The following is a 13,411-nucleotide window of genomic DNA, read 5'->3' as shown; positions in this document are numbered from 1 at the left end:
ACCGCCCTTCACTCCTCTTTTCTTCCCCAGACTTGGGTCCCTCTGCTTTAGTTTGTCCTTCGTTGCCCTTCTCCCTTGGAGTTCCGTGCTCCACCCCTCAACCCCCACCCCCTCTTGACAGTAGAGACTCTAAGAGCAGAAAGGTCTTCCTCATCGCCACAAACACCCGCCAGCAGTTCTACTCAGAAACTGAAGAAGCGTACACTTCAGAAAACCTCACCAGTGCAGGCCCTTTCCAAGATCCAGCACCTAATTTTACAGTTTTCATTTTATATTCTTTTTCTTAAAAAGCACCCCTCAAATAATGTCATGTCAGGTCCCACAAAATCTGGACCTGCCCCTGCCCACCCATCATTCCTCTGAGCGCTTAGTCCCTTGTCTGCTTGGAGCTTGTCCCTTTCTCTGCCTCCGACCCTCCCAGGCCCCATCCCACCCTGGCTCTTACGTGGTGATCTGGGACTCAAGGAAGATGAGAATAAAGACCAGCAGGGCAGGCAGGGCAGAAGCAAACATCATCCAGATGGGAAATTCGACATGTATGCCTAGTGGGTGGATAAGCCAGTCTCGCTCCGTGGGGTTAGATACAGAGAGGCCTTCAGGTACACTGAGTTTCTGTGGGATGAGAATGCTGGTGAGAACACTTGGGGGTAGGAGGATGGGGAAAGGTGGGGACCGAAGGAGCCAGGGTCCTGGGCACTTGGGAACTTACTTATATTGAGCATCTACTTGGTACTCCATAACTGTACTAGGCCCTTTACATACATTTTCTCATTCCCTACTTTATGGATGAGGAAACAGGATCAGAGAAGTTACGTAGCTGGCTCTGCATCGCACAGCTATTTGGCGGCAAAACTGAGATTCAAAGTCAGGACAGCCTGGGCTCCAAAGCAGATCCTTTCCTATCACCCTGGATTAAGAAGTAAAAGGAGGCCACCTGACCCAGGCCCTTGCTGCAGCCAGAGGGGTCCTGAGGGGCTGTGGGAAGAACACGGGGCTCCCAGGGGAGGCAGGGATAGGGGAGGGGTAGTTCTAGCTGGCTTCAGGCGTGGGAAAGCGGTTTGGGGGAGGGGGCATGCTGGGGGAACGAAATAAAGTGGCGGGGTGGGGAGAGAGGGTCACCTGGGTGTAGGTGTCCTGGATGAGGGCATCCACCATGACCATGATCAGGATAGAGATAGGAACCCCGAAGTCCCCAATGAATCGTCGCAGCTGAGGGCAGGTGGAGGGGCCAGCGGTCAGTGCCCAGTGGCGTCCCACCTCCCACCTTCCACGTGGCCCCACTCCTGCCCCATCTTCACCAGGAGGCACCCACTCTTCTCAGGGGGTCCATCAACATCTAGTGACCTGTCCTGTGCCTCTACATACCTGCCTCCTTTCTTGTCCCCCTGGCCCAGCTGCACCCTGGCCCCACAGCTTCTCCACCCCCTTCAAAGAACTATCCTTGGCTCCCCACTTGGGTCCTCAGCCTGGATGTGCTGAGAAAGGGATTGTCTCAAGGGTAAAATCCTACGTGATGAGGGGGCCAGCAGAGCTTGGAATTGGAAATGGGAATCTAGGGTAAGAAGGGGAAATGATGGCACTGGGAAAGCTGAGGCGAGTGCCTTGGAGTTGGATGAGGCAGTAAAAGCAAGGACAGGTGGGGAGGGTGTGCTGACCTTGCCAGGGAAGTAGGAGCTGTTCTTGAACTTGCGCAGCATCATGGCGAGGAAGAAGGTACCAGCCATGAGCACAAGAGAGAGGAGGGCTGTGTTGGGCAGGGCGGCCTGAGGTTTGGGTGTTGTCAGCACATCGTGGTCATAGTTCTTCTGCAGTGGATGATCCTGGAAGATCTGCAGCAGAAAACCAAGGCATCCTGTTCCTTCCCATCCATCCATTCTCCAACCATCATTTATCTATCCATCATCCATCCCATGCATCTCTGTATTCACCATTTATCTCTCTATTCAGCATCCATTCACCAATCCATCATCCATCTACCTATCTTATTCCTCAGTTGTCATGGAAACAGAGAGGCAATGGGATTCCACAGCTTGGTTTTCAGGACTGAGGACCAATCTAGGCTTGGGTGGGGCAGACCATGGAGGAAATGAGTCTGTGTGTGTGTGTGTGTGTGTGTGTACATGCAAGAAGGGCCTGGGAACCATGAGAAGGCTGGAGGGCAGGAAACAAGTGCCAAGGAAGTTTCTAAAAAGACTTGGGCTCCAAAGACTTGAAAACTGAAATACCCATCAACCAGCAGAATCAGGGGTAGACGTAAAGTGTTCACCCTTCCTCCATATAAAATGGAGACCCAGAAGTAGGCATAGTTCAAGGTGACAGAGCTGAGGAGGCGGGGCACGTGCTCTGCAGGCCCTATGGTTCTTAAGGGCGATAGCAGGAGAGGGAGCGGCAGGGTGGGGCTCCAGAGCCCCCAGGACCTCTGCTACCATGCCATGCCTACTCGCTCCAACATTCAGTCTCACACACGTGAAAGTGCTAAGTCGTGGCCAGCTCTTTGTGACCCTATGGACTGTAACCCACCAGGCTCCTCTGTCCATGGAATTCTCTAGGTAAGAATACTGGAGTGGGTGGCCATTCCCTTCTCCAGGGGATCTTCCCAACCCAGGAATCAAACCTGGGTTTCCTGCATTGCAGGCAAATTCTTGACCATCTGAGCCACCAGGGAAGCCCATTAGTCACTGTCTGTGATTATACACATGGGCCGTTGCATGCAGAAGGGCCCTCTCATGCACAGTCATGGTGAGAATACCAGCCCACAGACAGCTGGTGTCAACATGGATGTGGTCACAGTCACATTCCGTGAAAACATGGCCACATAAATGCCAAATAGACACTAGTGCAATGACACCCACAGTCACATAGCTTGTGCACAGTCACACACACACACACAGACGCTCACGCCTCTAACACTCCTGCAGCCCTCACCGTGACCAGCTTGTAGAAGGTCTCATAGATGAAGATGAGGGAGATGAGGAAGGAGAAAATCTCCTGGGTGTAGCGGGAGATGAAGTGGACCAGAAAGCTGCCCTCGAAGGCCACCACCAGCACCACCAGCAGGATGAGCCAGAAGCCAATCCACACACGGCCCACAATGTACTCCAGGTTGTTAGTCTGGCAGAACTGTAGGGTGGTCAGAGGGAGCTGGGGTCAGACACATGGGCCCAGGCACCATGTGTTAAGCAGGTGGGGCTGGGGGCCAGTTACAGGGTCACAGTGGGGCCAGAATACAGTTACCGAGTAGAAGGCTTCCTCAAACACAAGCAGGGGTCCTGAGAAGCCCAACACGAGCAGGGGCTGAGCCCCCAGCAGGGAGAAGATGATGCCCTGCAACGCAGTGGAGAGGAGCAGTTCCGACACCCCTATCATATTCTCGGTCTTGTCTCCTGTGGGTGGAGGTGTGGTCAAGGTCAAGATCATTTCACGGGTAAGCTGACATAGGGGTCCAGGGTGTCAGATCGGGGCAAAATCAGGGCTGATACGTAGGCCAGAGGGTCAGAGGTGAGGGTTAGTGGGACACATGGAGACACTGACCCAGGAGGCCGCCGAAGGTGATGGCGGGGGTCAGGGCGGCAAAGTAGATGAAGATGATGGCAGACAGGACCTGGGGGCTCAAGGCATCTGTGATGTCACTCAGGTAGTGGGGGTAGCGGCGCCGGATGTCACGCACCAGTCCCCCGAAGAGCTTGCCTGTCCGTTGCAGAGGGTCTTCTGGGGTGTCCCCTGGACCTTTCTTCACATCTGTAGTGGAGACCATGTCACAGAGGATTGAAGGGGGAGGTGAGGGGAGAGGGGAATCGAGGAGGAGATGCCTGATGGGAATGGGGTCATCTGGGAGGCTGGGAGGGATGAGGACAGGGAGAGGGGAGCCAGGGGCTCACAGGGCCATGCTGGGGGTCTGGGGGCTCAAAAAAACTTGGGCTGGGCAGGGCAGGGCAGGTACCTAGGTCCTTGAAGATACTGGGGTCGGGCTTGGCAGGGCTGGGCAGGTAGCGTCTTCTCAGCAGCTCTTTCTGCACAGGCACCAGACTGAGCAGGGCCTTCTCAGAGGGGGCATCCAAGGGAGGCAGCACCAGACTGCAGTCAAGAAAGCCCTCCAGGGACTGGACCAGCGTCTCCTTGCTCTGGGCTAGGTATGCGTCATTCCAGAACACCTGAGGGCAGGAGAGAAGGTCAGAGCCACTAGGACCTGCTGGATTCAGGTCCACCGGAGTCCACAGCCAAGGCCTCTGGGGATCAGAATCCTTTCACCCAGCTCCTGCCAGCTGAGATCTGCTTTTCCTGCCCTGTCCTTCCACCCATCCACTCTCTACTGAGAAAGGGTAGACAGGGCCCTCAGTGGGGAAAGCAGAAAGAACTAAAGTGAACCAAGTGGCTTGTAGCAGACCAGATGGAACAAGAGCAGACAAGGCCAGCCCTAACCAGGTAGAAGCAAGACAGAGAGGGCCAGACTAAACCAGGCCTGATCAGGCAGGGCTAGGCCAGAACACGGGCCTGGACCCCCCTGAGCAGACAGGATAGATCCAACGGAACGGGCCAAACTAGTGATGTTAAAGTAAGCCACACCTCCCCTGCCACCCAGGGCCCCCGGCTCCCCCGGCCCTCACTGGCCCCTCCTCACCCTCTCCGACATGAGGGTGGCGGCAGCTCTGCCCAGCTGGGTGTAGTTGATGTTGGGGCCCTCGGGTCCCAGCAACACAATGAGAAAGCGCACAGGCACTGCCGGCTCCTCTGACCCCTCTGGCTTTGGCTCCGGCTCCATCGGCTCCTTTAGCCTCACAAAGCCCAGCACTGGCCGCTTTAGGAACCTGGCACAGCCTGGCAGGTGGACGAAATGGGGTGCTGAGGCCCGTGGGGGAGGTGGGGGGCATGGGGCAGTGCTGGTGAGGTTCAGGCTTATGGAGGGGCAGGAGGTGGAAGCAGGTAGTATGCAGGGATGAGGGAAGGAGCCCACTGGCCACTTACCCACAAGCACCAGGGTGGCCTCCCAGTCCTGGGGACTCTTTCCCAGAATTTCAGGTGCGTGCCCTCTTGTGCTACCCTCTCCCTGTTGGGAGGAGGTGGTGAGTAGAGTCCTCGGCCACTGCGGACCCTGGACACCCAAGTGTCCCACCCCCTTTCCCCCACCCGCTCTCATTTAGAACCACATTCAGGTTGAGGGCCTTCCGACTCTCCTCACATGGCCTCGGCACAGCCTCACCTGTTCACAGAAGAGCTCTGTCTCCAGTGACGGATGCTGTGGGAGCAGAGGCTCCGAAGCGTCCCCAGAATGTGTCACAACCACAGGCTTCACACCCCCCAGGGCCTCCATGTCGCTGGCGTGGCTGCAGGGCACACAGTGGACATGGGCTGAGTAGGCTGCTCAGGCCGGGCTGTTAGCAGAGTGGAGACTGGGACTCACTAGCGTCAGACTAGAGAGACCTAGGGGTGGAAGGAGAATCGGCCTCCTCCGAAGGATGTTGTGGTTGTAAGCGGGTGGCCTCAGTCTGAACTGACTAGGTAGAGCCAGAAGAATGGATAGAGGGAGGGACTTTAAGAGTCTGTCCCCCTGGGGACCAGTGGCCCCCAAAACTGAGCATGGAGACATGGTCACTGCCTGAAAGGTGTTGGAGGCAGGAGCCATGGTGCAAGAAAAGTGGGACCCAGCCTGGTGGGGAGGGGCTCCTGCAGAGAGCTTGGGGCAGGTGGGCTGGGGAGATAGGCCCTGTGGGTGTGGGGTCCAGGGCCCAGCAGGCAGGGGCACCTGTGTTTTAGCAGCAGGACCCGGAGCAGATTGTCTTGGTCGTCTGGCTGGATCTGCCCCTCGAAGGTAAACCTGTCCAGCAACTGGTTGGCCACTTCAGCCAGGGATTTCCCCGGCAGATCCAGAAGGACAGTACCTGCAGGCAGTGGAGGGGTGAGGTGGCTGGCCCTGCCCCGCCCCCCTCCCCCCAGCAGGCTTTACATGCAGAGCTGCAGAGGGTTCACCCACCCTTGGCGAAGGCTTTCTGAAGCTCCAAGAGGCTCCAGAAGTTGAGGTAAGGCAGGTGGGGGCGGCCCCAGATCCCATCTTTGCCCAGGTTCTCCTCCAGCCCCACCCAGCGTGCTGTTTCCATCCATTGTATCTCTTGGTTCTTTTCATCCATCACCAGTTCCCGCAGTTGCACGCACACCTGCGGCCCCACAGGCTTGAATTAGTTCCTCAGGCCCAGGGCAGGGCTGTGGGGGGGACTGGAAGCCCAGGGCACAGTGGGCACTTGGCAGGCCCTGAGGGGTATTTGTCAGAGGCCCAGGGTCCTGGGGCACTCAGGACAGAGGCTGAGCTCAGAGGGGACCGTCAGGGGCTACAACCTGGGGGTGTAGAGTAAGATGTGACACGTGGGGAGATGCTTGAGGGTCCCCCACCTCTGCCTCTGTTCCCCAACTTCCTGACCAGGCTCTTCCCCCCATTTCAGAGGCATTTGAAGATACTCAAAAGGGGTGCTAGAGTGGGCTTGGGAGAGGAGAGGAAAGCCTTGGGACCCGCTGGGTCTGTCTCTTGCCTCTAAGATTTCTGCGTGGGCTCGGCGTGCCCTTGGGTTTCCATGAGGCCAGGGGCCCACTCTCAGGGGCCTAGCTGAGGGCAGACCCAATTTCCTAACTGGCTACACAGTCTGGTGCCCAGCAATGACATGGGGGGCCTGGGGAGGGAAATCTGGGTGGAGGAGAGCATGCATGTAATTCTGTGCTTCTCCAGGGGGCACCTGACAGCCCAGCCCGGGCCAGCGGACCTGGGGGCTCAGACCTCCAGTGGTCAGTTTACCTCTGTCCAGCGAGCTCCCCATGAGTGCAAGGAGGCCCAGGTCTCCCCGCTCACCGGGAGATGTCCTCTTCTACCTATTTCCCAGGATGCCCGTTCCTTCTCTGTTCGTGGAGTCTCCGCATCCCAAAGCTGTAGCTCTCCCTCCGTTCCTCCCCTCCCCTGGTAGAATGATGGGTCCCAAGGGCAGCTCAGGAAAGAAGGTTGGGGGAGGCTGGGGTGCTCACCTTGTGGGTTTCTGGGTGTTGCGATGTGGTGTGGTAGTCCGTGTCTGTCAGCTGGGTGACCCGAGCTGAAAACCCCAAAGCCAGTTAGCGATGCCCCCAGACAATCCCCCCACAACCCTCCTGCCCCATCCCCATGAGATGCAGAGACCACACAGGATGACGCCTCTCTCCTTCTCGTTGCCCCTGGCTGGGACCCTGCCCCACGCCTGTTCCTGGCCCAGACTGGCACTGTCACTCGCCATCTGAGCCCTGTGGAGGACCCCTGGGGCTCATCCCCCGCGCTGACAGGAGGGTCATCTCCAAGGGGACTGGGGAGTCCTAAACAGCAGTTCTCTTCCCCCTCCTGCTACCTTCTGGGACCACATTCCCTTTTTTTCCCACCTGCCTCAACAATCTCACTGGCCCAGCAGCTTCTCACCACTTCCAAGCAGAGCTCTGGGAGCCAGGGTGGGGGCTGCCTTTATACTGGCCCCCACACCCTTTAGCCCTCATTTCCCAGAGGGGCCTCTTATCTCCTGTATCAATTGCCAGCACTTAAGTCCAGTTGACAGTAAACAGGTCCCCTTCCAGGGCTCCCCAACCAAGACCTTGGACAAGCCCAGGAAGGTTTCCTCAGGTCTCTCTGCCCTGAGGATCCCCGCAGCCCCCCATTTTCAGGACTTCTGGACTTCCAAACAGAACAATGTTCTCAGAACAGGCCCAGCACCTGGCCCGGAAGCTGGATGGGCACAAATGGCATGGGGGCTCATGTCCTCGTTCCAGACAAGGCTGACTGCCCGCTCACAAATCTACGGGGCACAGTAATGGGTGACTGGTCCTGCCCTCCCACTGCCCCTAGTCACCTCCTGTGATCATTTCAAACAAAACTCTGTTTATCCTTCAATCAGCCAGGATTGTGGGAGAACTGGCCCTGGGGCTGGGCTGGTGGAGAGGGGAAAGAAGGCAAATACAAACTCCCCACCTGTCAGTGATAGGGTTCAGAGGGTTCAGCAGCTCATCCCAACAGGAGAGCTGGAGATGGGCTCACCTTCTGCCTCCTCTTCCTGAATTGTGTCACCTTCTGCCTCTTCCACTGGGATACTGACGGAATCATGGTCTTCATATTCCTTTTGCTCTAGAGTCTCCTCCAGTTGATCTTCATACTCCTGTGAGAAGCTGCCATCAGGGCTGGGCTGCAGGGGGCTCTGAAGGTGGGAGTCCAGGGCTGGGTTCCCAGAGCCCCCAGGTAGGAGCCCTGCAGACACCACCAAAGACTCACCTCTGGATCCCCCATGGCGCTGTCCTGATTGTTCAATTGTCTGCAGTGATCTGAGCCCCCAGCATAACCCACACTCGGAGTTCCTGTGGTGGATTGGGGGGAAGGTACAGGCTGGGTGAGGCATGGGGCAACCTGGGGTCTCCCCTTGGTCCCCCAAGGGGACCCCCCCAGGGGGCTGCATTTGATCGAAGTGGGATCCCAAGTGTTAGGAGATAAGGGAGGGTCAGAGGAAAGAAGTGTAAGTGGGAGGTTGAGGGGAGGGAGGAGCTGGGTTTGCAGGAGTGAGGGCAGGTGTGCAGGGGCCGCAGACAGTGAAGTGCAGGGAAGGTGAAACTTGGCTGGCATCAATCTCAGGGTGTTTGGGAGGACGGGGGTTGTTCTTCAAATAAGCTCCTTCCTCCATCCACCAGTCCTCACCTGACTTCCTTTTCTGCCCCTCCCCAGGAATCAGCTAACTTCAGGAGATGACCCGTCCCTCTTTCAGGGAGCTTAGCTGAGAGTCTCCACAAAACACCGTCTTCTCCCAGAAATGGCTGCTTCCTGCTGGGCATAGGGCTGCGGTATCCTTAGGAGTGGCTCACAGGCCCTGAATGATGCAGCCTTGCTTCTCTTCCCTACTCCGTCTTGACCTCCATCTCTCTTGCTCTCTCACCACCTATCCCACTGGCCTGCTTACCAAGCCCTTTCCTGCCCCAGGGCCCTTGCACCTGCTTTGTCCATGTCATGGATGTCCCTCCCCCGACTTCAGCCCTTCCCACCCCTCAGCTCACACACCAGCTCTTCAGAGTCCCTTCCTGACCTTCCTGACAACAATCACTAACGCAGTCTGTCATTTTCTGGTTTCTTGATTCATTTGTGTATATATGGTCTGAGTGAGTATTAGTCATTTAGTCATGTTATTCTCTTTGCGACCTCATGGACTGTATCCCACCAGTTTCCTCTGTCCATAGAGTTCTCTAGGCAAGAAGACTGGAGTGGGTAGCCAGTCCCTCCTCCAGGGGATCTTCCCAACTCAGGTCTCTTGCATTGCAGGTGAGTTCTTTACTGTCTAAGCCACCAGGGAAGCCCATGTATGGTCTGAGGATGCTTCTAAAAGGGAAGCCACATGAGCACTGAGATCCTGCACGTCTCAATCCCCACCAGATCCACCACTCCTAGCAGAGTGGTTGCCATATAGTAGGCACTCAATAAATACCTGTTGATCACTGTGTATAAAATAGATAACTACTGAGAACCTATTGTATTGCACAGCGGACTCTACTCGATGATCTGAGGTGACCTAAATGGGAAGGGAATTTAAAAGAGAGAGGCTATATGTATACATATAACTGATTCACTTTGCTGTAAATCAGAAATTAATGCAACGTGGTAAAGCAATTATAACAAATTTTTTTTTAAAAAAGCGTGTTGAAAGAGTGGAAGAATGGCTCCTTCTTGCAGGCTTGGGGCTCTGGGGCTGGGGAGCCAGGATGACTAGGAGGCCAGGAGGCCATGGAGTCCTGCACCTCCGTTTTCTCAGTTGTGTCTCTAGTGGAAAGGAAGGACACCCACCCCAGGAATGTGAGGATCAGCCCAAGAGAACACAGAGGTGCCCTGCTATGGCCCAGACTGGGCGTGGAGGGACATCCTTCTCCCCTTCACCCACGGCAGGCTGCATAGCGTGTTGTAGTGACACAGATTTGAGTCAGATTGACAACTGTGCCCCTCCACGCCTGGCATAGAGCCTGGGAAGCTGAGATGAACAAGACACTGTTCAGCTCTCCAGAAGCTCACAGCCCTGGCTGGGGAGACCAGCCAGGAACACGTGACAGGTGAAGAGGTTCAGGAGAAAACACGTGCCCCAAACAAAAGCAAGCAGTGAGCAGACTGTGCTGGTTGCCAAGGATGTTTGTTGCAGGAGGGAGAGTAGGACTTGCTCATGGGGTAGAAGGCAGAGTGTCCCTGAAGGAGGGGACACTGGCGCTTGCCCCAGAGCACTGGTGGGATTTGAAGGGCTGAGAGATGGGAAGGGCTAGTCCAGGTGTTAGGAATGGTGGCAAGAGGCAGACAGAAGACCATGCCAGAGAAGGCTGGGCACTGTGGAAGGGAACAGGACAGGGAGTATGTACAGAAAGAACTGTACACAGAGCTCTGTTTCTGAGGAATGGATAGTCCTGCAGCCCTTAGAGATAGAGAAAGGACATGAGTGAGCCCCTGGCCCAAACTGAGGAAGGCAAGGGTCCCTGCCTTGGGGTGGTTGTAGGGCAAATGATGGCCATGGTGGGGAATTCTAAAGTCTGAGGATGGGGTGTCCCTACTGCAGGGGACTTGGCATTTGAGGTCTCTGGTATTGCAGAGAAAACCTTTTTTTTTTTCGAATTATGTTTTATTATTATTGTTATTTTAAAAATATTTATTTATTTATTTGGCTGCACTGGGTCTTAGTTGCGGCATGTGAGTTCTAGTTCCCTGACCAGGGATCAAACCAGGGCCCCCCTACACTGGGAGCACAGAGTCTTAGCCACTGGATTATCAGGGAAGTCCTCATGCACCTTTTTTCTCTCCCTCTTCTGCCTTTCCCTGTCCCCTTCTCCTTCCTCTTCTCCCATCTTTAACCTCTCTCTTCCATCTCTGGTCTTGTCGCCACCTGGGCCTCAGATCTCTAGCCGCTTCCACCTTGTCGACCCTGAGGTACTAAACACCGCCCTCCTCGGGCAGGCACTGTGGTCTTAGTTTCCCGTCTGAGAGGGGAGAGGGTCCCCCCAGAGCCAGAGCACCCAGAAACATCCAGGCTGCCTCTCTGCCACTGACTGGCAGCTCCCAGACTCTCTCTAGGGCTCAGTCACCCCATCTGTACAATGGGAAGCCCTCCTGCTGGGGTCCTGAGCCATCAGTGAGAGAGAAGAGGGGAGAACGTAGGTGTCTTGAGCTCCTCTGGGGCCTTAGAGGTGCACCCATGACCCAGATTGCTGCCTGCTCCAGGCCCAGCCACTCCCCAGCTGCAGGCCTTGCTCTGCGAGCACTGATAAGAGCCTGGACCCCGATGGCTGACTTGTGTCTGGAAGTACACCAAGCACCTGGCCGGCCCACCAGCCAGGGCCAGGCAGATAAAGGGGAGCAGGGCATCTGGGGCCTAGGAGGTGGAACACAGCTGGAAGAGACTGGGAGGGGGAGTACCAGATGACGGGGAAGGCTCCCTGGAAGCACAGGACACCACCTTTGTGTAATCACCCCGACACCATACATAGCTGCGCTGTCTTATCTCTGATGATCCACAAACCACTCTGAAGTGGGTAGTGTCATTAGCCACACTTTACAGATGAGAAAGCTGAGGTTCAGAGAGGCTTACCTGCCCTGGTTCCCTAGCAGGTAGATAGCAGAGGGAGCATTAAACCCTGGCCTATCTTGCTCCAGCTACCGCTCTAACCATGGTGCTTAATTGCCTCCCAGAATATAAAACATCTATTAACTGGTTTAGTATTTGTGACTAAGAGTATGGCCTATCTTGCTCCAGCTACCGCTCTAACCATGGTGCTTAATTGCCTCCCAGAATATAAAACATCTATTAACTGGTTTAGTATTTGTGACTAAGAGTATGGCCTATCTTGCTCCAGCTACCGCTCTAACCATGGTGCTTAATTGCCTCCCAGAATATAAAACATCTATTAACTGGTTTAGTATTTGTGACTAAGAGTATGGCCTATCTTGCTCCAGCTACCGCTCTAACCATGGTGCTTAATTGCCTCCCAGAATATAAAACATCTATTAACTGGTTTAGTATTTGTGACTAAGAGTATGGGTTCTGCAGTCAGGCTGCCTGGGTTCAAATCCCAGCCCTGCCACTCACTGTGTGACCTTGGGCAAGTAACTCAACCTCTCTGTGCCTCAGTTTTCTCATCTATAAAATGGGGGTAATCATAATGCTACCTCATAGCTCAGTTGGTAGAGAATCTGCCTGCAATGCAGGAGACCTGGGTTCAATTCCTGGGTGGGAAGATCCTCTGGAGAAGGAAATGGCAACCCACTCCAGTATTCTTGCCTGGAGAGTCCCATGGACAGAGGAGCCTGGCAGGCTACAGTCCATGGGATCACAAGAGTAGGACATGACCTAGCGACTAAATCACCACCGCCATAATGCTATCTACCCCATAGACCTGTTGCAGCATTAAGAAAGTTCATGCATATAAAGCACTCAGAATAGTGCCTGGCCAGCCTGGATGGGAAGGGAACTTGGAGGGAAATGGATACATGTATATGTATGGCTGCGTCCCTTTGCTGTTCGCTTGAAACTGTCACAATATTGTTAATCAGATATATCCCAATGTAAAATAAAAAGTTAAAATGAAAAAAGAGTAGTGCCTGGCACATAAAGAGCTCTCTTTGAATGCTTGCTATCATTAGCTCTGCTCCTAGAGATGAAAGGCAGACTTGCTGTCTTCATTCCCTTCTGATTTTCCTTCAGTTCCTATAGAATTAACCTGTGTTTGGAGACCTTCAGGTGATGGGGGACTCCTCCTTTCCCTCTCAACACCCCCGAAGATGGGGACAGCGCCAGGTCTCCTTGGCTAGAGTCCCTGGAAATGTTTCAAAATGAGCAGCGTCAGCTGACAATTTTCCTCCTAGGCAGGAGACAGAGTGGCTTGGGGATCCCCATACATGGAGGAAAGAGGGGGCTGGGCGGCTGGGAGACCCTAGCCTGTGTGATTCAAGGGGCTGGTAAATAGGAGCCTGACAAGGACCTACACCTGGAGGGGAATCAGGTTGGCCCCTCCACATACACACTCACACACCTCTGCTGCCACGTGCCAGCCTTTTTTCCCCTAACACCTGCCGCCCCACTCTTCCTGGCTGTAGGTGCCAATGGGCCTGTGCCCTGAAGGGTAAAAACACACATGGTAACATTCTCACCCCACCACTGGCACCCCTTGGGGGGCCAGCACCCATGCCCACTTGGGCCCAGATTCAGGTTGGGCACCTGCAGAAACCTTCAGGACAGGAGCCTCAGGACCACCCCAGCCCCTCCCTGCCCTTCTCACCTGCTCACAAGCCTTGAGGGTCCCTCGGCGAGCTTCTGCAGCTGCCAGTGGCCTCTGCGCCCAGATGAGCTCACACCTGCTCCAGCCCGCAATAGGTCTCCGCTCCCGCGCCCCGGGGGCAGCTCCCAAACCCCTG

At 55.3% G+C, this 13,411-nt stretch overlaps 1 protein-coding gene across 2 annotated transcripts in view; it reads right to left on the bottom strand.

The window, feature by feature from the left end:
- Positions 1–7,455, bottom strand: part of SLC4A1 (solute carrier family 4 (anion exchanger), member 1 (Diego blood group)) — an 11,796-nt gene extending 4,341 nt beyond the window's left edge. The window contains exons 1-14 of one of the 2 annotated variants that reach the window (XM_010832453.1): positions 7,384–7,455; positions 7,003–7,067; positions 5,969–6,149; positions 5,741–5,876; positions 5,198–5,321; positions 4,963–5,044; positions 4,619–4,815; positions 3,941–4,151; positions 3,532–3,738; positions 3,235–3,383; positions 2,926–3,120; positions 1,656–1,829; positions 1,120–1,209; positions 446–612 (exon numbers count right to left, since the gene is read on the bottom strand). In XM_010832453.1, coding sequence (XP_010830755.1) covers positions 446–612; positions 1,120–1,209; positions 1,656–1,829; positions 2,926–3,120; positions 3,235–3,383; positions 3,532–3,738; positions 3,941–4,151; positions 4,619–4,815; positions 4,963–5,044; positions 5,198–5,321; positions 5,741–5,876; positions 5,969–6,122 — 1,886 coding nt within the window. In that variant the 5' untranslated portion in view covers positions 6,123–6,149; positions 7,003–7,067; positions 7,384–7,455. The remainder of the gene's footprint in view (positions 1–445; positions 613–1,119; positions 1,210–1,655; positions 1,830–2,925; positions 3,121–3,234; positions 3,384–3,531; positions 3,739–3,940; positions 4,152–4,618; positions 4,816–4,962; positions 5,045–5,197; positions 5,322–5,740; positions 5,877–5,968; positions 6,150–7,002; positions 7,068–7,383) is intronic. The other variant, XM_010832454.1, reaches the window with a different exon arrangement.
- Positions 7,456–13,411: the final 5,956 nt, after the last annotated feature.

The sequence above is a fragment of the Bison bison genome, unplaced genomic scaffold (assembly GCF_000754665.1).
Source record: "Bison bison bison isolate TAMUID 2011002044 unplaced genomic scaffold, Bison_UMD1.0 scf7180017861046, whole genome shotgun sequence".
Classification (NCBI taxonomy): Eukaryota; Metazoa; Chordata; class Mammalia; order Artiodactyla; family Bovidae; genus Bison; species Bison bison.
Note: the sequence above shows the minus strand (reverse complement) of the source record. Positions and strands in the feature narration are given on the sequence as shown.